This window comes from Lynx rufus, unplaced genomic scaffold (assembly GCF_022079265.1).
Source record: "Lynx rufus isolate CCGP_SWC_20201006 ecotype Redwood Valley unplaced genomic scaffold, mLynRuf1.p SCAF_13, whole genome shotgun sequence".
Classification (NCBI taxonomy): Eukaryota; Metazoa; Chordata; class Mammalia; order Carnivora; family Felidae; genus Lynx; species Lynx rufus.
This window is the reverse complement of record NW_025814827.1, coordinates 33,083,727-33,107,111: the sequence shown is the minus strand read 5'-3', so window position 1 is coordinate 33,107,111 and position 23,385 is coordinate 33,083,727. Positions and strand designations below refer to the sequence as shown.

General features: G+C 48.7%; 1 protein-coding gene across 2 annotated transcripts; it reads right to left on the bottom strand.

Moving 5' to 3' along the window:
- Nucleotides 1-365: 365 nt before the first annotated feature.
- On the bottom strand, nt 366-17,912 carry RPAP1 (RNA polymerase II associated protein 1). 2 transcript variants are annotated; one of them, XM_047075284.1, is made up of 25 exons: nt 17,872-17,912; nt 16,796-17,052; nt 16,341-16,489; nt 15,968-16,057; nt 15,149-15,269; nt 14,165-14,386; nt 13,108-13,287; nt 11,957-12,072; nt 11,577-11,675; nt 10,625-10,726; nt 10,232-10,399; nt 9,800-9,985; nt 9,536-9,670; nt 9,258-9,428; nt 8,580-8,737; nt 7,957-8,115; nt 7,631-7,832; nt 7,091-7,200; nt 6,608-6,803; nt 6,241-6,393; nt 5,900-6,042; nt 4,599-5,355; nt 1,167-1,343; nt 969-1,028; nt 366-861 (listed from the first exon to the last, which is right to left on the bottom strand). In XM_047075284.1, the coding sequence occupies exons 2-25, from the start codon at nt 16,974-16,976 to the stop codon at nt 712-714; spliced, it is 4,185 nt and encodes a 1,394-aa protein (XP_046931240.1). In that variant the 5' UTR covers nt 16,977-17,052; nt 17,872-17,912; the 3' UTR covers nt 366-711. The 2 variants fall into 2 exon arrangements, with proteins under 2 accessions (XP_046931240.1, XP_046931241.1); XM_047075285.1 differs by lacking the exon at nt 17,872-17,912 and having other exon boundaries at nt 5,019-5,355; nt 16,796-17,477.
- Between the last annotated feature and the right edge of the window lie 5,473 nt (nt 17,913-23,385).

Genomic DNA, 23,385 nt, shown 5'->3' with positions numbered 1-23,385 from the left:
GCACTCAGTCTTTGGTATTGTTACAGCAGCCCAAATAGATGAAGAGAGAGCTAGTGCACAGTCTGATTTCGGTTTCTTCATATCTCAGATAGCAGTTAACAGACCATAAGGAGACAAGATGCCGACCTCATTAAGGATACTTATACATCAAGTGGACTGCCCAGAGTCCTTCCAGAAGTACCCCTTCCCAAGAGCATTACTCTGGCCCAGCTCTACTGCAGAACCAGGACCCACATTTTTGTTTTCCCAGACATAGGCTCTGTTTTCAGCTCTCCCATCTCTCACAGGAGCCCAGCTTCTCCCCTAGGATAGCCCATCCCTCCATACCAATCCTGAACTAACATCTGAAATCAGTCCAAATCAGATTCCCAGGAGATACAAAAAATTTTTATTTCAGTACACATCTACAGGATTTATGTATCTGGTCTGGGGCAGGGGAAGGAGGAGACATGTACATAGTTTGTCTGGTCTCCAAGAGAGGGGCAAGTTACCCTTCACTTCCATACAGACCAGATCCTGAGTTTCAGACATCAGGATATAATGGGAGGGCTCACTCTGCTCCAAAAAAGCTCACACAGCCTGCTCCCAGGAAAGCAAGCCTTCTCTCTTGTCTCCTGCCCACGCTTAAGCCACAAAACCCTTCTGTCTGGCCAGGCCCGTGTTGGTGAACCCCAGGAGAACGTATCCATCTCTTCATCTGTAGCAGCCATACTAGGTCTCTGATTCCCCATTTTGGAGCATCCCTGAGGTCAGTCTCTGGAGGTACTGCTGACGCAGAGAGGGCAGCTGGAGATACAGCTCAAAGCCTTCTGGGAGGGCAGGATTAGGGAGCTTATAGTGGAGAAGGTGCTGCCGGAGACCCTGCAAAAGGGGCAGAAACTTTATGAAGTAGGTAGTGAGATCCTATTGAGATTTCTGTGCCCCAAGACCTCTTCTCTTCCCACCCTCCAGGATGTGCCCCATCCTACCTCATTCGTCAGCATCCAGGTCTTCTGCAACATGCTCCTGCGGGCAGCCTTTACCTCGTCCTAGAGGCAGAACAGGGACAGGGGACACTGGGCCAAGGGCTGTACCCATCACTGGCCTTGTCTGGCCCTCATCTCCTCCCCAGATGACCCAAAGGCAGCTCAATCACAGTCTCCCTTCCTCCCTTCAGTATAACTTACTGAACTCTTTGGGTCCTGGGAGAAGATGAAGCTGTTGACATGAGCCACAGCCACAGCATAGAGTACAGGGCACCAGCGTGCACAGAGTGCACCAGTAACCAGGACACGGAAGTAGAGCTGAAGGAGGGCCAGGTTGTCTTCAGGAGGCTCTGTATAGTACTCCAAGGACACAGGCAACTGTGACAGGGGGAATGAGACATGCTGAGGGTGAGGGTGGAATGTCTATCACTGCACAACAGGGTGGATGGCTGGTGGTCACATGGACCAAATCATGAGGGCAGAGATCAGGTCCTGGACAGACATCCATTCCTGTCTATCACAAGGATCAAGGTTAAAGACTAAAGAGCTGAGAAGCTGGGAAAACTGGGAAACTAAGAAGCAGTACTGAATTTCTACTGCCTACCACTACTTTAATGTACCTAAAACTTTCAAAATGTCACATTCACCTGCTTGATTATATTATGAAACCTTTCAAAAGTTCCTTTTCTTAGGACCAGTAACTCTCTAAAAAATCACTCTTAATTCCATGCAGAAAGGATTATGAGAGGGGCACCTGGCTGGCTCAGTCAGTGGAACATACGACTCTTGACCTTGGGATTGTGAGTTTGGGCCCAACGTTGGGTGTAGAGATTACTTAAAAAAATAAAAACATAAAAAAAAAAAGAAATGATTAGGGCACCTCGGTGGCCCAGTCGGTTAAGCATCCGACTTTGTTCAGTTTATGATCTCGCGGTTCTTGAATTCAAGTGCCATGTCAGGCTTTGTACTAACAGCTCAGAGCCTGGAGCCTGCTTTGGATTCTGTGTCTCCCTCTCTTTCTGCCCCTCCCCCTGCTTGCACTCTCTCTCAAAAATAAACAAACATATGGGAATGCAAGCTGGTGTAGCCACTCTGGAAAACAGTATGGAGGTTCCTCAAAAAACTAAAAATAGAACTACCCTACGACCCAGCAATTGCACTACTAGGCATTTACCCACGGGATATAGGTGTGCTGTTTCGAAGGGACACATGCACCCCCATGTTGATAGTAGCACTATCAATAATAGCCAAAGTATGGAAAGAGCCCAAATGTCCATCAATGGATGAGTGGATAAAGAAAATGTGGTATATGTATACAATGGAGTATTACTTGGCAATCAAAAAGAATGAAATCTTGCCATTTGCAACTATGTGGATGGAACTGGAGGGTATTATGCTAAGTGAAATCAGTCAGAGAAAGACAAAAATCATGACTTCACTCATGAGGACTTTAAAAGACAAAACAGATGAACATAAGGGAAGGGAAATAAAAATAATATAAAAACAGGGAGGGGGATGATACAGAAGAGACTCATAAATATGGAGAACAAACTGAGGGTTGCTGGAGGGGTTGAGGGAGGGGGGATGGGCTAAATGGGTAAGGGGTACTAAGGAATCTACTCCTGAAATCATTGTTGCACTATATGCTAACTAATTTGGATATAAATTTTAAAAAATAAAAAAATTAAATTAAAAAAAATTAACAAACATAAAAAAATGATTATGAAAGAAAGAGATAAGGTTTACCTCCAGTGGTATTTGTCATAGTGTTACTTCAAATAGCAGAAAATTAGAAACAATTTTCATGCCCACCAAGGGGTTGATAAAATAAACAGATGCACCTACACAATGAATTATTACATAGTAAAAAATGTTGATTTCTTAGAATATTTAATGATTGGGAAATGCTTATTATGTAATATTAACTTAAATGAAGAAAATTAAATGAAGAAAACATTATGCAGGGATCCCAATTTTATAAAAATATATATGTACATAAAAAGACTAATCCTTAAAAATGTATTTTTTTTGTTTTTTTATATAAAATACTTATATTTTATATACATGGTAAATGTATTTATTAAAATATTTAAAGCTTACCAGAATAGGGCACCTATTCTGTTAATTGCCCAAATCTTGATTTTGGCTCAGGTTATGATCTCTTGGTTCATGAGTTCGAGCCCCACATCGGGGTCTCTGCTGATGGTGTGGAGCCTGCTTGGGATTCCCTCTCTTTCCATCTCTCTCTGACCTTTGCCTGCTCACTCTCTCACTCTCTCTCAAAATAAATAAACTTTAAAATTTTTTTTTTCAACGTTTTTTATTTATTTTTGGGACAGAGAGACAGAGCATGAACGGGGGAGGGGCAGAGAGAGAGGGAGACACAGAATTGGAAACAGGCTCCAGGCTCCAAGCCATCAGCCCAGAGCCTGACGTGGGGCTCGAACTCACGGACCGCGAGATCGTGACCTGGCTGAAGTCGGACGCTTAACCGACTGCGCCACCCAGGCGCCCCAGAATAAATAAACTTTAAAAAAAAAGTTTAGGGGTGCCTGGATGGCCCAGTCAGTTAAGCATCCAACTTCAGCTCAGGTCATGATATCGCAGTCTGTGAATTCGAGCCCCGAATCAGGCTCTGTGCTGACAGCTCAGAGCCTGGAGCCTGCTTCATTTTCTGTGTCTCCCTCTCTTTCTGCCCCTCCCCCACCTGTGCTCTGTCTCTCTCTCTCTCTCTCAAGAATAAATAAACATTAGAAAAAATTAAACACAAAGTTTACCAGAATAAGATATAATGAAAATAAAAACTCAAACCTTAAAAAAATAGTAACTCTCTACAGCTTATAAGTTTAACCCTTAGCCTGATTTTTGAGGTCCTCTAAGATTTTATTAGCCTTGTTTCCAAGATTTTAAACTAAAATCTGTTCTAGACTCCTCCCTCTTCCTACCCTGTTCTACTCTTTCCTGCCTCTGAGCTTTTGCTGATGCTATTCCACTAGGTACATTCTTTTACTTTTTGAGAGAGACCTTGTGAGTTGGGAGAGAAAGAGAGAGAGGGAGAGAGAGAGAGAGAGAGAGAGAGAGAGAGAGAAAACCCCAAGCAGACTCCACACTCAACAGAGGGCTAGATCTCACAACTGTGAGATCATGACCTGAGCTGAAATCAAGAGGCACTTAACCAAATGAGTCACCCAGGCGCCCCTCCACTAGGTACATTCTGTCCTTCATCCTCAACAATCCAAATTCTATCCAACCTTCAGTGCCCAGGTCAATCTTCACTCTTCCCCAAAGCCTTCTGCTTATGGGAAGCCCACTTTGATATTTCCCTTTTCTGAATCCTGACCTAACATCTAAAATCTGAATAACTTTGAACTATGTTAGTTTGTAGCACGTCTCTTATCTAGGTTGTAGCAACATGAACAACGAGCTGTAGCTTGTTAATAATATCCAATATGTACTGTATGCCAGATACTCTGTTAAACCCCTTTCGTGGAGTCTTTTAATCTCCTCAAAATCCCCAAGAAGTGAGATAAGGAACCTGAGGGCCACCAAAGCTCCCCACTGCTCAGGACCACCCCCAAGGCCCAGTACAGGAAGGCCAGTACAGTACAGGCTGTGCTGGGCTTGAGAAAGTACCTGGGTCAGAGGCAGGCCCAGAGCTCGCAAGGCTCCCACATGCTCCCCAAAGAGGGCGAGGCGCAAAGTGACACTGAACCGACGCTGCAGGGGAAGGAGAACCAGAGCTCCAAAGAGATGGTCCCCAAAAGAGACAGCCTCAAAATGCTCCAGGAAGTTGGCATAGAGGTCAGGGAAAGATGTCAGGCCAGGAAGCGGACAATCCAGCTTGAGGTCTGCCAGGACTTTAGGCTGGCAGAGCCGGGCAAGGAGAGCTGCCACCAGACGTTGTATTGGGGTTTCCCGGAACAGCTCACTGTCTACCAGGAACACACACATGAGCCGTGCCAGGCGGGCAGCAGGCGGCACAGCCCAGAGGGCCTGGGGGCGCCAGCTTTCCAAGACGAGCACCCACTGCAGAGCCCGCATAGCTGTGCCTACTGTGTCAGCAGGAGGAAGTCCTGAGGGCGTGTCTGAGGCCTGGTGGTAGAGGTGGATCAATGGCAGGAAAGGCCAGTCGGTGGGCAGCAGTGGCTCCTTAGGCACAGGGAGCAGCAGGGCTGGGATTTGCCGTAGCTCCCTTCGGTACAAGGCCTGAGACGCTAGTAGGCTGGCTCGGGCCAGTGAGCAGTGGGTCAGGTAGCAGCTGCGGATGCTGGGGAGGTCCTGGCAGGCCTGAACCAGCAGAGCCCCTCGCCCACACGCAGAGTCCCTGCCGCTCCCTAAGGACAGCCGATCAGAGAAGTCAGCTGCCTCTGGACCACCTGATGCTCTTTCCCTGCAATAGAACCCAAAAGCCAAAAATGAGGGTTTGAACCACGGCACTCTGAACACCATGCCAGCTCTCCAGGGCTTCCCAGAGGTTCCTAGGTCCAATCCTGCTCCTCCCTGTTCCCCTAATGGATACTAAAGTCAGCTGCTTAGGGGCAGCTTCTCTGTGCCTCAGTTTCCTCATAGGAAAATGGGGATGATAACAATACTTATCTCATAGTACAAGTGAAACACTTAAAATACAGATACTTAAGGAGATGCCAGATGCAAAGTTAGCACTCAGTAACTGTTAGCTATTACTCAAGTATAGCTAGTTTATGCACCTGTTTTTAGCCATACAGTCACACTGAAATCACATTATAATTCTCTAACATGGATATCTTCATCCTCACTTTACTGATGAGAAAATGGAAGCTCCAATAGGTGAAGTACAATCCATGCAAGAAAGAGGATTAAACCCAGGTGTTCTAGCTCCAAACTCAGGGCTGCTCTGTCAATAGCCACAACAGCCTCTCAAAGGGCTGAGTTGATGTCACCAACCCTGGACTTACGGGAGGAACTCCAGACGGAATACACAGCTCAGCAGTAGCTCATGGGCGAGGTACTCACTTCCAGGTAGCAGTCGGCTCAGCAGGGCCAACACCATACTATGATGGAGAGCGGCATTGACGGCCAGAACTGGCTGGACTGTTGCCTATGAACAGAAGAGCAAGGGGTAGGAGGGTGGGTGGGATGTGAGAGGGGACAGAGCAAGGGGAAGTGAGAGTCCATGCAAAGAGGATATATACTGAAGGGTACAGATCCTGGGCACATCTAGATGGGACGAACTGCAGGGGTGGGGATTATGGGAGGGTTGTGGACAGAGGTGGAGAGGGGGCTGGGGCATACCCACCGCTCTCTGGGCCAGGGTGAGTGCCAGGTACTGTAGGTGGTACTCATGGCGCAAGGCCCACGCAGAGAAGGGAGTGAGTTGTGGGGCAGCCATAGGAGCCACACACTGGAGGAAGTAGTTCTGGAGTCCTGGGGCAGCCAATATGGCAGCCAGCTGGAGGAAAGCAAACTTGTTCAGATCTAAAGTGACTTTGATCTCTCTCCTGAAGTTCCCCAGGTAGCTGCCCCCTCCCCAGCCAAACTCAGAGAAATGGGTGCTGGCAAGAGAGACCTTTCTGCCTCAAGTGATACCCTCACCCTTTTGTTCTGACTCCTATCTTGCCCCTCCACCCCAGCCTCCAACCCCTAACCAGGTGCCTATGTCTCACCTGGCCACAAAGCCCCTTGTGGATCCGGGCCAAGGTGTTGAAGAGAGACAGGAGGGCAGTGAGGAACGGGAAGGGTGAGGCTGAGCCAGCCAGACTGAGAGAGGGGCGTCCTCCTGTGCAGCCCAGTGACACCAGGCTGGGGAGAGCTTCAGGGGCCGGAACACAGGACTGCGGGTTGCAGAGAGGGGAGCAGCACCTGGAGGCAGAATGAAGAAGCTGAGGGGGGCTCTGGCCTGATGTACACCAGGCTAGAAAAGAGCTGCTTGGTCTGCGACCAAGGCCCACAGGAACCTGGCTATATGGACCAGTACCCACATTCCTTAGAGCCCTCAAGTGCTGCTTGCTAGGGACTCAGGTTTCCTTCAGGCTGAGAAGTTCTACTTGGGGTGGACCAGGGAGCTAGATCTAGGAGTCCCACAGGGAGTCAAATGGCCTCCTCCCAACTGCCCCCACCTCCCAACCACACACACGCACACTACATACCCAAGAGAATCCCACAGGCTGCCCAGAGTGGGTGGGTGCAGTAAGGGTAGCAGCAGCCCCTCTGACAGGCGCTCCATATCCTGAAGCCAATCCCCTGGGCACAGGCTTGGCTAGAAGACCAAGGGGCTCAATGAGCTGACAGCAAAAGGAGATGCATTCTCCTAGACCCTGTGTACCCAGGCCAAGCCCATAACTTCCAAGAGCCCAAGAGTCAGTGTTTGTAGGCTTCTGCCTTCTGACCCTTCTGGAGAGAGAAAAGACCCTGAGGTTGCCCCGACACCCTCTGTCCTCAGAGCATGAAGTCTCCAGGGAGACAGAGCTGCTGCTTGGGGTTCTCTGGTTCCCACCAACACAGCTCCCTGACAGCTCCAATGGATATGGAAGCAGAAAGAGGAAGGTGGGAGGGAAAAGGCGGAGAATAGGAAAAAGTGGAATGGGGAGGTAGGAGTGGAGAGGTCGAGACAGAGGGAGACACAGGGTGGTGTGTTAAGATGGGGGCAGGCGCCCAGGATATGGAGGAAGTAGGCAGGCAACACTCACCTGCTGGCTCCAGGCCTGGTAGTATGCATCCAGGAAGAGTAGGCAGGCAGTGGGCACTGGGCCTAGAGCATGCCAATTCTCAGATCTGGGCAGCAACTTCAAGGTCTGTCTTAGAAAGGGCTCCACAAGGGGTTGGAGCCCGGACACCTGTGTCCAAGTGATCAAGGAAGGGGTGGCCGACAGACTGGCCTCAGCAGAGTCACTACAGGAGTGCCAAAGGGGTCACAGTCAAGGTCTGGCTGCCTTGACTCCTCCATAAGGTCTACCCACCCTCTCACTCTGGAGGAGTGCTCCCACCTGTCCTGAAGCTCAGAGCTATAACGTACCTGCTGGACTCAGGGACAGTGCTACTGGCTGCCAGGGTCAGCTGGGTGAGCAGAGTGAGCAAGGAGGCTATCCGCTGCACAGACAGGGGCTGAGGGGGCTGGGTGCTGAGCTCCTCTGGCACAGCCTGCAGGGCCCGCATCAGCACTGGGTATAGCTCCCTGGGGGAGAATGATTATTGCCTTTCAGTGTCCAAAGACACTGGACATGGAGACACATGACACAAAGCAAGGCACTGCCCCAAGGACCTGCAGTTTGGTTAAAGAGGCTCGGGAGAAAGAGGCTCCAGGGCTGGGCACTCTTGGAAGGCTTCAGAGGGAAGGAAGGCTGGAGGCTGAAGGGAACGAGGGTAGACCTTCCAGGCTTCCTTCCAACAAGGGATTTAAATCTGATTTCACCAAGCTACTAAGGCTGTTGTGCACAGAATGTGGTTAACTCGGCTTTTTTCTACTGTCCTCTGGCTAGTCCTGGCCCCCAAGCCTTCTTCATTCCTCCCAGAATCCCCTCTTCCTCATCCTCAGCCTCCCTCTGAGCTTGAAACCTTGAGCAAGGCTGAGTCATCAGATTAGGCCAGAGTGCAGAACCGGAGAGGTCTGTAAGAGAGCCTACTCTTGTCTCTCCTCACCTGTAAAGGTCACTACCCTGGCCATAGGAGGCAGCCACAGCCCACAAACGGAAGGCCTCAGTGCTCAGCATCTCAGCTTCCTCTGGGGGCAAGGCCATTTCCTGGGGAGCCTCTGCTATAAAGCGGCACAGGCGGCTCCGGAGATCAAAGCTGCTCAGCTGAGGGTGAGAGGGCAGAGAGTCTGAACATCACAATCAGCAGGGAGCCCAAGTAGCCTCAGGTTCTCTTACTATGGAGACTGGCTCAACTCAACCCTGTTCCAGGCCACTCTCATGCTACAGGGTCTTAACTCTGGACCAGGATGAAACTGTCTCATCCATCCCTCCCTCCCACTCCACCTTCCTTCCCTCTCTGCCCCTCCCCCCCTTCATTTTAGCAAGCACCTGCTGGACCCCTTTTCTAGGGCTACTCGGCTATGGGTGATGGCCACCCATCTGTAAGTGGCTCTTCTGGTCTGGGCCCATCAGTTAACGAAAGCACAAGTAGGCCTATAGGATACACTATAATCTAGATGACTAGGTTTCTGGCTGGTGGTTCCTACAGCATTTCTAAGCAACTGGATCAGAGATCAGAAAAGGAAGATGGCATGAGCGAGTTACCCAGAGTCCAGAGGCCATGCTTAGCCCCCAACCCAGCCCTGTGTTAAGCCCCTCATCCCTCGACCTTTGTCCTGCTCACCAGCCGGGCAGCAATATTCCTACCAGCCGAGGCCAGGACACGAAGTAGTTTCATGGCAGTGGCACAGGGCACTTTGTGTAAACTGAGGACAGGCCCCACCCCCAAGGGGGACCAGCTGGTGGGCAGGAACTCTCGAACCACGGTCTCTATTAGTCGAGGGCACTCCAGGACCTGTGGGGGTCAGGAAGAAAAGGGAAGTAGGGAAGTAGGGAGGCTGAGGGTCAGCAATGGGGTCAGCTAGGCTCTTTGTGCATTCCTTGTCTCCTTCTCATTCTTACCCTTGTGGCTGACTCCAGGGAATGCCGGGCCAGACGGATGAGCACAGCCAGGATATCAAGGACCACAGAAGGGGCTGGGCAGGTCACCTCTAGCACATAGCGCAGCCGTGGCAGCAGGTTGGTAGCCAGAAGCCCCTGGTGATCAGAGAGATAAACCCAGTGCCAAAAGCAACTGAGCCCCAGGCCTTGATGACCCCTCTTGCCTAAGATGTGCTCGCTTCGAGGTCATGCGACAGGTGCAGCTCAGCTGCCCCAGCATTTTACCTTGATGATGTCATGTCGGGCCAGGTCAGATGGAGGCCGGTTTCCTTCCTCAGGGCTCTTTCTTTTTGCTTTTTCTGCTGGGGCCTCTTCATCTTCATCCTCATCGTCCTCCCTGTCCTCCTGGCTGGGCATCAGAGGAAATGTCAAAGCTCCATGGTACCAGGAGAAGGAGCTATCGAGGAGTTCCTGACATAGGAGAGAGAAAGGTGTGGGAAGAAGAGGAAGGAGTCAGGCCCAGAAAAAGCAGCAGCAGCAGCCACCCACCCAGAACAGAAAGGCAAGGCTGCTGGGCTTTGGGGCCCGTAGAAGAAGGCAGTGGTGCTGCCAACCCATTCTCTGCTCTGCCTGGCAAAGCCTTGGCAGTGAGGGCATGTCCAGCAACAGGAGTAGGAACGCTGATGCCTCAAAGCTCTACTCCTATCTGTGTTGTACCTCATCTCCAGGGGCTACCAGCAGAGCCTGAAGAGCCCGGACGGCAGCTGCAATGACTGCGTCCACTCTGTCATCCAGGGAGAAGCGCAGCAAGAAGAGGAAGCCAGCATCCAAGAGGAGGCGCAAGACACTGCCCACTAGCCGGTCCCCAAACTCGCCAGCCTGGGCCTTGGGGATAGGATAAAACTTTGCTGAAGATGTAGAAGTTAGAGTCTTTGTCCTAAACCCTTCACTTGCCCACCTATGACCCTGGGTTTATCCCATTCCCAGTCTGCCCCAGAGAGAGTTGGTGTATGGGCTATGGGGCCAGAATGAAAAGGGCAGGAGGTGGGGAAGTCTATGGTTGGGGGAGGAGGCGTGGGGACAGGCAGGACCGGCCAGCAGTCCACTCACCCTGCTGATGACCTGGGCCAACACATGCAGCGCTAGTGCTCTCTGCTGGGATACCTGGCTGCGCGTGAGGTGGAACAGCTCCTGCAGGGAGTATCCCGCTCTCTGGGGCAGGGACAAGAAATCAGCAGCCAGGACACAGGGCAGCACCCCAACCAATACACAGAAATGCCTCCATTCCAGGCACTGACTTAGTTGTCCAGGGGAAGGCTAAGATAAGTAAGTGATATCTCTTGCCTCTGCTCTCCATGGATCCTCAAACTGGTAAAGAAGATGGGACTTGCATACGAGCAACCATGCCATAAGGCAGATAGGGAAGAATTCAGTAATCAGTGTTTAATTTACAAGAGAAGAGGAGAGAGAGAGAGAGAGAGAGAGAAGGGGGACCTGGAAAAGTGATGAGGTCTCAGTGGCTGGGTAGAGCTTTGATGGCCTGAAGAATAAGCCCTGGAGGTCCTTGAGCACACGGCCTACATGGCAAGTGGGCTCCAGAATAGCGCAGGAGAGAGGAAGGCAGAGCTATAGGAGCAGCGGGGATAGAGGGTGGGAGGACTGTCTTGCCAGGCTAAAGAGCCAAGACTATTCTGTGAGCAGAAGAGAGCCAGGAAACTTTCCGACGCACGGCACAGCCTGAGCAGGGCCAGAGGGAATCAGTATGGCAGTCCCATGAGGGACAGATGGCATGGCTGAGAGAGTGGAAGACATGGTGACTGAGCAGGTAAGAGGGAGCAAGGCTCTCCTTTAGAAAGCCTCAGACGAGGCGACATAGAACTGTCAAGTTCAGGCAAACTGACCGGAATATGAAGGAATGAGGAGAAACATTTTGAGCCCAATAACCTATGGACACCAAGGCTGAGAACTGGAATAGAGTACACAGAAGGTCCGAGGCAATTGACCAGAGGTCCTTTTCCATTTGCCAAGAGCTGCCCAGTCTTCCCTGGGCCCCATGCCTCACCTCTGCCTCTTCTCCATGGTGGTGCAGGCCCAGATGGGTGGGCAGGTCCACATCAGGGGCCAGAAGCTCTCCCTGAAGACTAAATCGGGCCTGCATCCTCTAACGGGAAGAGAAAGAAGACTATAGGGTGGGGATGCAGCAACTTACCCATACCCACTCCTCACCCATCTCCCGGGCCTCTGGTCCTGACTCTATGCCTGAGTGGAAATGGAACTTCTTTGGCCCCAGGGGCCAGGCAGGGTGGTGGGAGAGGAGGAGGAGCGCAAAGGAGAAATGCTTCTCCAGCTCTGGGGAAGAAAATGGCCTGAGTCCTGGGTGCAAGAGCCCCAGCCCCATTTCCGGCCCACTCCACCCCCTGTAGGTCAGCTGGCCCTCCTCACCTCCTGCGTCTGCTGCCGCCGGAGTGGGGGCAAGTCCTGGGTCCACTGGAGCTTCTCCAGCTCCACAGTGTCCATGTGCAGCCATTCTTTGTGGGGCGTCACAGGTGGTGCCAGAGCTAGGAAGATGGAAGCAGAGTAGTAAACCCTAAGGGGCTCAGCTCGGTGGTCCACTAGGGTCCTGGCCATCACCCAGCGGTTGCCACATGCACCTCTGCCCAAGGGTCTGGCAGCCTCTGCCTTCAGCTATAGTTAAGTAGCATGGCCCAGTAGCTAGAACCCCTGGGAACTGGACAAGTGTCTCAGATATGGCAGAACATACCTAGTCCAGGGCTCTAGCCCCTTGCTCATCCCAAGGATTTGCTGGGAGGGGCAAGAGAAAGTGGAGGAGGTAAGGAAGAGGAAAGAGAGGGAGCAGAGGAAGAAGGGAAGACCACATATATCAGGGACAACATAGCTCTCAACTGTCTAGTACCGACCTTCTCAAGAAGCAGGGGAGTGGGCAATGAGGGACAGCTATCCTGCTTCTGCAGGGCAAGATACAGAAACACACACCCAAGACACCCCCCTGCTTCCCCCCTCCCCCCCACCCGACCTGCTCAGCTGGCCTGGAGCTCATGGAGGGGCAGGAGGCTCCTGGCTTCCATAATTCGATTTCTTCATTTGTTAATCACTAATAAAATAATCCAGGTCCTGGGAAATGAGTGCTCCCACTGGCCTCTCTGCTTTGGGTCTGGCATGTTCGTAAGGCCTGTGTCAAACTCTTCTCCCATCATCACCCTGGCCCTGCCATCTTGCTCATAACACTGACAGCAGAGGCAGAAAACTGTAGGGTGGCTAGAGCCAGAGCTGGGGCAATTCTTGCAAAGGCAGGCTGGAGATGATCTGCAGGGGGAGGGGCCATTCAGCCATCATGCCCTGCTGCTGCTTACCAGGGAAGATTGAGAAGGAGTGGCAACAAAGCAAGAAAACAGGAAGCATATGCAGGAAAAATATATGCATCAGCAAATGAAGACTGATTTCCAGATGATAATGGAAGATTAATGTTAGATGTCAAGGACAGAGAAGATTCTCTTCTTTTCCCATCTGCCAAGCCTAGAAGGGATACTTCCCTCTACTTTTATTCCCCAAAAGATGTACCCCTTTTTCCAAACCTGGGGCTTCTGGCTCCAGCTCATCTTCCTGCCTGGGCTCACTTGGAGAAGTTGGCACAATGGGTTCCTCTCCAGTGAACTCAACAGAGGGTCCTCCTGGTCTCTGCTCCTCTGTGGCTTTCTCTCCTGCTTGCTCATGGACATGGCTGTGGGACCTCAAGAAGGCAACCAAGTTGGGATCTAGGGAAGAGGATGGAAGGGACAGTGGGTGTTGGTGGATCCTCCCCAGCCTTGTACAGACCTGACACCTGCTGAATGTTGCCTGCCTATGAGTGCCAAGGCCAGGACAAGCCATTTCCTCCTCCTGGCCTGAACCCCCTGGGCTCTCTTGGGGCTTCAATGACCCATACCTGTCCCTAGGACCTGCCCACCCACCCTTCTCTCCATCTTTCACAGTCCCCTGGTCCAGGTTTCCACCTATCCCAGTGCTTGGCTCCAGATCAGAGGCCCAAAGTAAGTGGCTGTGGATAAATGAATGAATGTTGACTAGGGCCAAAGAGAAGGCATTTAGGGGAACAGTTCCTCTCTCTTTTAGCTAATTTATTTACACACAAATATTTACTGAAACCTAATCTATGTATGCTCTATTAAGGTGCTAGATACACACTTTGGAACAAGACTGACTTGGTGCTACTGTTTTGGTAAATAGAAACTAGGAGGGAGGTATAGCAGAGTTGAGTGTCATATAATAGAACATGTCATAGCCGTACTAGATAGAGCATAACTACGGTATATTAGAGTACGTTACACTAGAGTAGTACAGGACACACAGTATAGTGGTTAAGAGCAGGGACTGTCAGACCTCACAGACCTAGGTTTACATCTCATCCATGTTTTTTACCAGCCATATGACCTGAGGGAGAATTTCTTCAAGTTATGAGACTCAGTTTCTTTTCGTAAGTAAATGAAATTAGTACTTACAGGAACCATTCGAGGACAGAATGAAATAATGCATTCAAGTACTCAGCAAAAAGCCTGGCATACACAGTAAGCCTTCATTAATAAGTGGCAGTCCCTTCCTAGCCTGGCCTCGGCTGCAAAGACTGATATGCCATACCGAGCTGAGCTAGCAGCCGCTGCTGTTCCTGCAGGATCTCTTCAGGAGCCATGGCTTGTAGTTTTGCTATGTTCTCTTCATGGATGGTCTGGGCTTCCTGCTCAGCGTCCTGGCTCCTGAGCCCCTTCCCTGTGACTAGATTGGGTCCCTGGAAGCTGTGGCTGCCCCATGGAAGCTGGTAGCCCTGCTCCCTAGGTGTGAGTGCCTCACAGGATGCAGCACCTGGAAGAAGTGTATGATTAGTTTCACTGCCTCACCCAAGCCTAATCCCGTTAGTCCTGGAGACAGAGGGAGGCCCCAGAGATTTCCCAGGCAAAGATTTCCCCACAGCCCACACCCCCACAACACAAACATAGGCTGGGCTGGGTGGTGACCTCTCCACTCATTTTTCCCCTTTCTGAGGGATGTTTCCCTAAGAAATATCCTACTTTCTGACTCTTCTCTTAGATGTCCAGTCATCTGCCTCCAGAAGCCTGCCTCCAGCTCTTCTGTTAATAATTTGCATCATTAAAGGAATCTTGGCCTTTATCTTTATTTTATAGTCCCTGCCAGATATCTCTGACTCCTTCCTTTTTCCTAGAGCCGAATAATGGCCTGCACTGTCCCTGCACCTAAGACTCAGATGTGGACCCAAGCCATCCATACCCAATATTGTATGTAGGGATAAGGGACAGCTTCCTCTTCAGATGGCTCAAATGCCACTTAAATGTGCCTTCCTGGGTCGCCTGGGTGGCTCAGTTGGTTAAGTGTCTGACTCTTGATTTCAGCTCAGATCATGATCTCACGGTCCTGAGATTGAGCCCCATGTTGGGCTCTGCACTGGGTGGAGACTACTTAAGATTCCCTCTCTCTCCCTCTCCCTCCCCCCACAAAATAAATAAATATGCCTTCATATTTGAGGGGGAGAAGGCACATACCCAAAGGTGACTCTATGATTGTGTATTAGAAAAAGACCGAGCCCAAGCCTCCTCAACCTCAGCTTACCCTCTAGTGGATCCAGGGTAGACACAACTTCTCTAACTGGTGGGACCCTAGCTTCAGACACTCTCTTTGCTGCAATTTCTTGGGCAAAGATGCTTCTCTTACCAGATGTTGCTGACTTCCCCTATGGGCAAAAAGAAAACCCAGGTGACTGATGCTCCTTACCCGGTCCTCTTCTCAAACCCTTTACACTAAGGCCACTAGAACAAAGGGATAAAAGGGTCTTGCTTAATCTCCAAGGGTCACAACCCTAGTTCTCAGAAAAAGCAGTGCTCTATAGGACAGGCCTTGAAGTCTGACAAATCTGGGTTGGATTTCTGGCTCCTGTATCTATTAGATGTGTGGTGTTGGACAAGTTATTTATCTTTTCAGGGTCTCAGTTTCCTCACCTGGAAATGGGGATAATGATACCTACCTTACACGGCTGTTATGAGCACTAAGTAACGCGTGTAAAGTGCTTAGCATGGTGCTGCTTTAACAAGAGGGTTGCTTATCATTATTCAGATTCTCTGCCTGAGGAAGGTGCACTATGGGGCATCTGGGTAGCTCAGTTGGTTAAGTGCCAGACTCTTGCTTTCAGCTCAGGTCATGATCTCACTCACATTTTGTGAGTCTCAGCCCCACAAGCCCGTATCAGGCTCTGTGTTGATAGCACGGAGTCTGCTTAAGATTCTCTCTCTCCCTTTCTCTCTGCCCCTCCTTGGCTCACATTCTCTGTCTCTATCTCAAAAAAATAAATAAACATTAAAAAAAAAAAAAAGGAAGAGGCACTATAAGGCTCATCTGAATGTCCCCTAAGCACCATCTAAGCACCATGCCTACCTGTCTCTCCTGTGAGCGATGGAACACAGGAGGGAAAGCAACACCACTGGGCACAGGCAGATTCACAGCCACTGAACTTGTATCTCGTTCCTGCAGCAACAAAGCACAAAGTAGTGAAGATATCAAGCTTTCCCCAGACTGGACACTATCCCCCTAGCCCCAATTCTGTATGACTAGAGTCTCTCTCTAGGGAGAAATGGACCCACTTTGCTTCTTAGGGGACAGTGTTTCTAAAGCAGACCCCAAACTGACTGCAGGGGGAATAAAGTCCCACCTTTCTGAATCACCCTCTACTCCTAAGGCTCACCACCCCTACCCAAATATCCTTGCTGTCCTAGGAAAACTTGTCCTACTAAACAAGGGTGAGACGCACAACGATCTTAGTCAAGACAGCAGTGATGTGTTGATCGTGCCTGTTCAGCCTCTCTTCAGGATCCTCATGTTCAGGCGGGGGACGGCCAGGGCTGGGTCTGGCTCTCTTCGGGGGAGCAGGAACCAAAGCTGGGGGCAAATCTGGGAGATCTGGGAAAGAAAAAAAACCTCAGATGTGAGGATACCCACACCTTTCCAGGAAGAGACTGAGGGCAGGAGGAAGCCAAAGAAAGAAAGGCAGTTGCTGTGGGGCCGGCTCAAGCTGTGTCACCTTGGGCAAGATATTTAAGCTCTGTGAACCTTAGTTCCTGCATGTGTAAAATGGGGCTGCAGCAACAGAGATTATGCAGTGTCTGAAATAATGACGGGGAAAAATCCAACCACATCAGGAAGAGGGAGAGGACGTTCAGGTCATATCCTCTCTCGTTCCTCAGCCTGACACCCACAACCACTCACTGTCCAGCGTCACCACATCCCGATGATCTTGTAGCAGAGGATGGTCCAGGTTAGTGTCGCCACCTCTCCTACTTCCTTTCTTCACCAGTTGTACTGCTGGAGCCGCACCAGCTGCAAGAAACTGACTCTGGAAACGCAGCAGGTCCACCTCTGACTCCCCTGGCTTTGGTCTGGACAGCATCTTGACACTCCAGCTGCCTCTCTAGAGCAACTCTTTCCAGCACTGCTTTGGTGTGGTGATTCTCTCTCATTCACACCTACAAGCAATAAAGTTGATAGCCCTCTGCAAGCGAATCCTGATTCTCTTTATTGTGTATCAGAGACAACTCTTTTCTTGGGTTCACATCAACTCATTTCTTCTCATTCATACCTTACTGCCATTCCCTCCCTATATAGCCCTCCCTGATGTCACCAGCCTAACAACAAAGTTTATTGCCGACTTAAGGTTGTTTACAATCTGTGGATGACAAACATTTTCAGGAACAGCTGTAGGGAACCTAAGAAAAATGCCATCAGGAGACAGGCAGATAAATGTCATACCAAGGAGGAATGATTCTGTATCAAACTGGAGAGAACATGTCTGGCCTAAAGGTGTTCAAATTATTAAGCAAAAACAACAACAACAACAACAACAACAACAACAAAACCTTGGGCTATAAAAAACAACATATAAAAATCATCTGTATTTTTATATACCAGCAAAAAGAACAATCAGGAAATGAAATTAAGAAAACAATGTCACTGACAATCGCATCAGAAAGAACAAAAACTCTTAGGAATAAATTTCACCAAAGAAGTACAAGACTTGTACACTGTCGGGCCTCACAACTGCCCCTAGGGCTCTGCGGTCGCGGACACTCCCGGACCACTCGAGTCAGCAAAGAAATCACCGGATCCCAGCCTATGCAGCCCGCTGATGGTGGGCCGCGGCCGGGATCTCCACACCGAAGAGGCCGCGGCTACTCCAGTGCAGAGCAGATACATTCAGGGAGGCTCCAACAAGGAAGCTGGATACCCTACCCCAGAGTCCTCCCCCGGGGAACCCTGAAATCCGTCCCTCTAGCGCAGACCCTTACTTCCTCTAGAATCGCCTGGGCGCCGCCATCTTGCCCCGCAAGTGCCACGCTTCCGCCGCCACCAGGTTTGAACATCCGCCCCGCAGCCCAGCCCCGCCTTTCCAGGGCCTGGCTCCACCCTTTCTGGGATTGCATTCGGGGCGCCCAAGACTCCCCCGTTCCCCCCCCCCTTTTTTTTTAAAGTTTATTTAAGTAATCTCTCCACCCAACTTGGAGCCTGGGCTCACAACCCGGAGGTCAAGTGTCGCATGCTTTTCCGGCTGAGCCAAGCCAAGACGCCCTTGCGCTCGGGACCCATGAGGGGGAAGATGCACGGCTTGTCCTGCCCTGCACTACCCCACCAGGTAAACTCTATGCCAACACTGAGAACACTCATCCTTCGGATGTGCAGCAGACACAGGCCCTTCTACACACACGACACCCGTGACAGAAGGCAAAGTGTACTTCAGACGATCCTTCTGCACTCACCAGCCTGGATAATCACATCCTAAACCCAGCACCCAAGTTTGTGGGCAGCACCCAGCAACCTACAAACACCAAGGTGACCTCCCCAGTGCATTTATGGGTGACCAAGAAGGTAAGCATGTAAAAGGAAAGGCAAGGCTTAAGGAAAGAAACACTGTAGGAGTGATGGTGGTGAGGAGAGAGAAGAAAAGTCTCCTGATCCCCTTCCTGAGCATCCTGCCTCTGTTCACTGCAGTGTCTCTTCTTGGAAATCCTCTTTCTTCTCTCCCACACCCTACCCCCAAAGTCTTTATCTCCCTTTAAGGCCAAGCTGAAGTGAACTCTAAAACCCCTGCCAACCAGGTCTATTCACTGAACTTTCCTTGAAATCTTACACCTGCACCACTTGTGTGGCTTGTTGGGAATGCACTGCCAATTATCAACTATTACTGGCCACCTTTTCACAAGCATGTATGCTATTCTCTTGAATAGACTGAGTTCCTTGGGGGCACCAGGCCCTCTTTGTTGCATCCATAGTGCTCAGCACCCAGCATATGGCCATGAAAATAGGACCTTAGTAAACCACTGCTTGATTGAAGGCTATGTTAGGGAAGCCAGTGTTAGTCCATTCATTCTTAAACTTTAGCAGGCATCAAAATCACTTTGAGGGCTTGTTAAAACAGATTACTGGGCCTCACCCTCAAGGGTTTCTGAATCAGTAGGTCTTGGATAGGACCCAAACAAATTTGCATTTTTAACAAATTTCTAAGTATTCTATAGAATCATTCTTTAGTTCTCTTGGTCTCAACTGCAGCAGTAAATTTCAGCTACTAGTATTTAGCCATCTTTGGGGTCCAAAATAGTCCTGGGCCTGGTCAGAAGTTATGGGGAGTGAGGGAGGAGAACTGGAACCAGAAATGCTGGAAGACTGATAGTAGAAAATCATTGTTTGCAACCACTAATGAAATAATCACTCCAGGCAACTATCATTAATGACCGCTAAACTATTGGGGGGTGTGTGTGTGCCTGGGTGGTTCAGTTGGTTGAGCGTCTGATTCTTGACTCCAGCTCAGGTCATGATCCCAGGGTCATGGGATTAAGCCCCACATCGAACTCTGTACTGACAGTGCAAAGCCCGCATGGGATTCTCTCTCCCTCTCTCTCTGCCATTCTCCCCTGCTTGCCCTCTCTTTCTCTCAAAATAAATAAATAAATTAAAAAAACAAAACTGTTAAGTGAAAGGTTGATTAGGATTTTATGTATGATGGATCAGGTTGCCAATTTATGAACAACAAACCTTAACATCACTAAAAGTGAGACCACTGGACATAACGTGTCCCCGATGTGATACCATTAGAAGTAAAAAACATTTCCCAAGAAAGTTTCGTGCCAAAAAATTGGAACCAAATCTAGTGAAGCATCTAGATCTAACTACTAATCTACAGGAAATATGGGTGTTAGAGGAACATGTTAAATGATAACATGAGGATACGATTAACAAAACCCAAATTGTGGAAAATTCTACAAATGACCCAGTTTCTTCTATAATAGATTCTTCTCTTATAGATTTACAAATACATAAGAGATTATCAATGAAATATGTGGCCCTTCTTTGGATCCTGATTCAAACAAACCTAATATAAAAAGACATTTTTTGAGATTGTCGGGGAAAATTAAACACAAACTGGGTTTTATATGATATTAAGGATTTTTAAAAAAATTATTGGGTATGGATGTGTTTTTTTGAAAAATAAACTTTATTTTAGACTAGTTTTAGATTTACAGAAAAATTGCAAAGAGTTTCCATTTACCCAAAACATAGTTTCTCCATTTTTTTAAGATTTCTTTTTTTTTTTAAGTAATCTCTACAACCAGCATGGGGCTCAAACCCACAACCCTGAGATCAAGAGTTGTCCACTCCACTAACTGAACCAGCCAGGTGCCCCTCATTTTTAAAATAAAGTTTATTTATTTATTTATTTGAGTTATCTCTATCCAACATGGGGCTCAAACCCACAACCCTGAGATCAAGAGTCACATGCTCTTCCAACTGAGCCAGCCAGGCATGCCCCCCATTTTTTATTTTTTACTTCATTATTTATTCTAGAGAGAGAAGGATAGGGAGAGGGGCAAAGGGGGAGAGAGAGAGAGAGAGAGAGAGAGAGAGAGAGAGAGAGTGAGAGAGAATCTTCAGCAGGCTCCACACTTATTACAGAGCCTAATGCTGGGCTCCATCCCACAATTCTAGGATCCTTCCACTCTGAGACGAAGTCAAGAGTCAGTTGCTCAGCCAAGTGAGCCACCCAGTTTTTTAAAGTAAAGTCTACCCCCAATTTAGGGCTTGAACTCAGGACCCCAGGATCAAGAGTCACGTGTTCTACTCACTGAGCCAGTCAGGTGCTCCAGTTTCCCATTTTCAACATCTAACGTTCAATGGTACATTTGTTAGAACCAATGAACCAATATTGATACATTATTACCAACTAAAGTCCATATTTTATTCATATTTCCTCAGCTTTACCCTAATGTCTTTTCTCTGTTCCATAAGAACATTTAGTTGTCATGTCTCCTTAGGCTCCTCCTGGTGTTGACAGTTTTGTAGACTTTTTGTTTGTTTGTTTTTGATGAGTTGGACAGAATAGTACTGGTAGAATGTATAGAATGTCTTTCAGTTGGGTTTTGTCTGATGTTTTTCTCATGATAATACTGGGGTTATAGGTTTTGGGGAAGAACAACACAGGGATGAAATGCTATTTTTATCACATTGTGTCAAGGCACCTACTATCAATATGACCTACGACTGTTGATGTTAACCTTAATCACCTAATTGCCTGGCTGAGGAAATTTCAGATCTTTGTACTGTACCACCCCTGCTTCCAATCCCATCCTCTTTGGAAGGAAGTCGCTCTGCGTGGCCCACACTTGAATGTGGAGGCTTGCTTCCTCTCCTTAAGGGTGGAGTGTCTACCTAAGTTATTTGTAATTCCTCTGCATGAGAGATTTGTCTATGCTCCCCATTAACTTATTTATTCAAAATATTTGACCCTTTGATAGACCCCATCATTGTGTGTGGGGAGGATGGGGGAGGGTTTGGGTTTGGGTTTTTGAGCAGTTCTTTTTGGCCCTGTAAGATGCTCTGAGATCATTTTGTATATTTTATGCCCAATCCTGGAATCAGCCATTTCTCCAAAAGTCCTTAGTTCCTTTTATTGGGAAGTGGGATTAGAAATCAAAATTTGGATGCTAGGTGTGTTCATTGCTACTGGGGTGTCTTACTTTTAGGCCCTTCTCAACTGACAAAGGAAATATATCTATATATTATTATATGCGCATATCTATAAATGTTTCTATACATAAGCAACTGAATTTATATATGGATGAGGTTTTTATTTGTTAAGTCTGCTACAGTGTAATATTTATAGCTGAAATAATAATATGGCTAAGATTTGCTTTTAAGAACTCCAGGAAAACAACAAAAAATGGGAAAACAGAACACAATTGTCTAAGATAATCAGTGAAGTGGAGTGATAATTACATTGGGGATTATACTGTACTTTGGTCTCGTATATATATATTTAAAATATTTCATAATAAAAAGTAAAAAAAAAAAAGTCACTGGCCAGGCTGTAGTTAAAGAGGATCAAGAAGAGAAATACAGACAGCTAGATATAGGGCATTCAAACAAATATACTCACGCTCACACATATATTTCCTTTGTCAGTTGACAAAGGCCCTTACACATGGAACTCTTCCTTTCAGGGCCATTCCCTAGATGAAATTTTTTTTTAATGTTTATTTATTTTTGAGACAGAGAGAGACAGAGCATGAATGGGGGAGGGTCAGAGAAAGAGGGAGACACAGAATCTGAAGCAGGCTCTAGGCTCTGAGCTGTCAGCACAGAGCCTGATGTGAGGCTCGAACTCACGGACCCTGAGATCATGACCGGAGCCGAAGTCAGACGCTTAACCAACTGAGCCACCCAGGCACCCCATTCCCTAGATGAAATTTTGAAGAGGACAAATTTTTTCTTCCACACGTTTAGACCCACCTGCTGTTTCAGAAACCTCAAACTTATTGCTCTCTCCTACCTCCTAAGTTTGCTTTTGGGGAAAAACTGACCATTTGAAAGTCCCTCTGTGACTCTACATCCAAGTTTGGTCTCTCCTAGGGATTTACCTTTCTGTTTCATCTTCAGCTGGGCAAGGAATGGCACTGTTTCTGACTCAGGAGCTTCAGGCAAGGGTTGTTTTGCAGGCGCAACTGGCTTCACACCTGCAGGCAGTTTTCCTCCAAGCCCTGGAGTGGATTCCTTCCCTGCCTTCTCTAAGGTGATGGAGAGCACAGTCTTCGACCTTCCCATTCCCTAAGTGGAATTTCCCAACTCTCAATGGGTCCCAAGGATCCATTCTTTCTTAGTAGCTGGGAAATAATGGGTCCTTGGTCACAGGGCAGTGAGACTACCTTGACCCCATCGCTCACCTTGGTTACTTCTTGGTCCACCCACTCTTGCCTGAGTAGGGAGGACAGGAAGGTCCTAACTCTGAAAAAAAAGCTGAAGCAGGTGCTTCCTGAAACTGCTGGAAATTGCCATCAGGGAGTTCTGCTACTATGGGCAGATAGTTTTTATTTTTATTTCCAGGTTTGTCTGTGTCCTCTCTATCTATCCCTGGCCTCCTTGAGCAGTCCTGGATCATAAAAGGCAGAGTGGGCAGATACTTACTTCACCCAAGTAGGGAGATGCCATGGCCCAACCTAGCTCCATCCATAATAATGGGTTGCTGCTGGCCTTTCCTCTCCCTGTATCCCCTTCTTACTCCCCTGGGATAGATCAGAGCTGGCTTTGGTACTGTTCTGAGGACAGGAACTCTTGGGACAGCTGCTCCTGCATTATGTCAAATACATTTCCTGTTGATTTGATTAGTTTCATTCGAAGCAATGCATTTATGAAAGGAAGGGAGATTTTGCAGGCATGAATTTGCACAGGCAGCCAACCTCCTTCAGACACACACACACACACACTCACACACACACACACACACACACATTTTCTCCCCATCCACCCACAAAGTG

Coding starts and splice junctions, on each gene's coding strand:
- RPAP1 (XM_047075284.1), bottom strand. CDS start 16,976: ATGCTGTCCAGACCAAAGCCAGGGGAGTCAGAGGTGGACCTGCTGCGT. Junction 12,073..13,107: donor GCTGGAGCCAGAAGCCCCAG/GTTTGGAAAAAG, acceptor CCATCTTCCTAG/CTCTGGCACCACCTGTGACG. Junction 9,986..10,231: donor TGGTAGCCCCTGGAGATGAG/GTACAACACAGA, acceptor CTCCTATGTCAG/GAACTCCTCGATAGCTCCTT.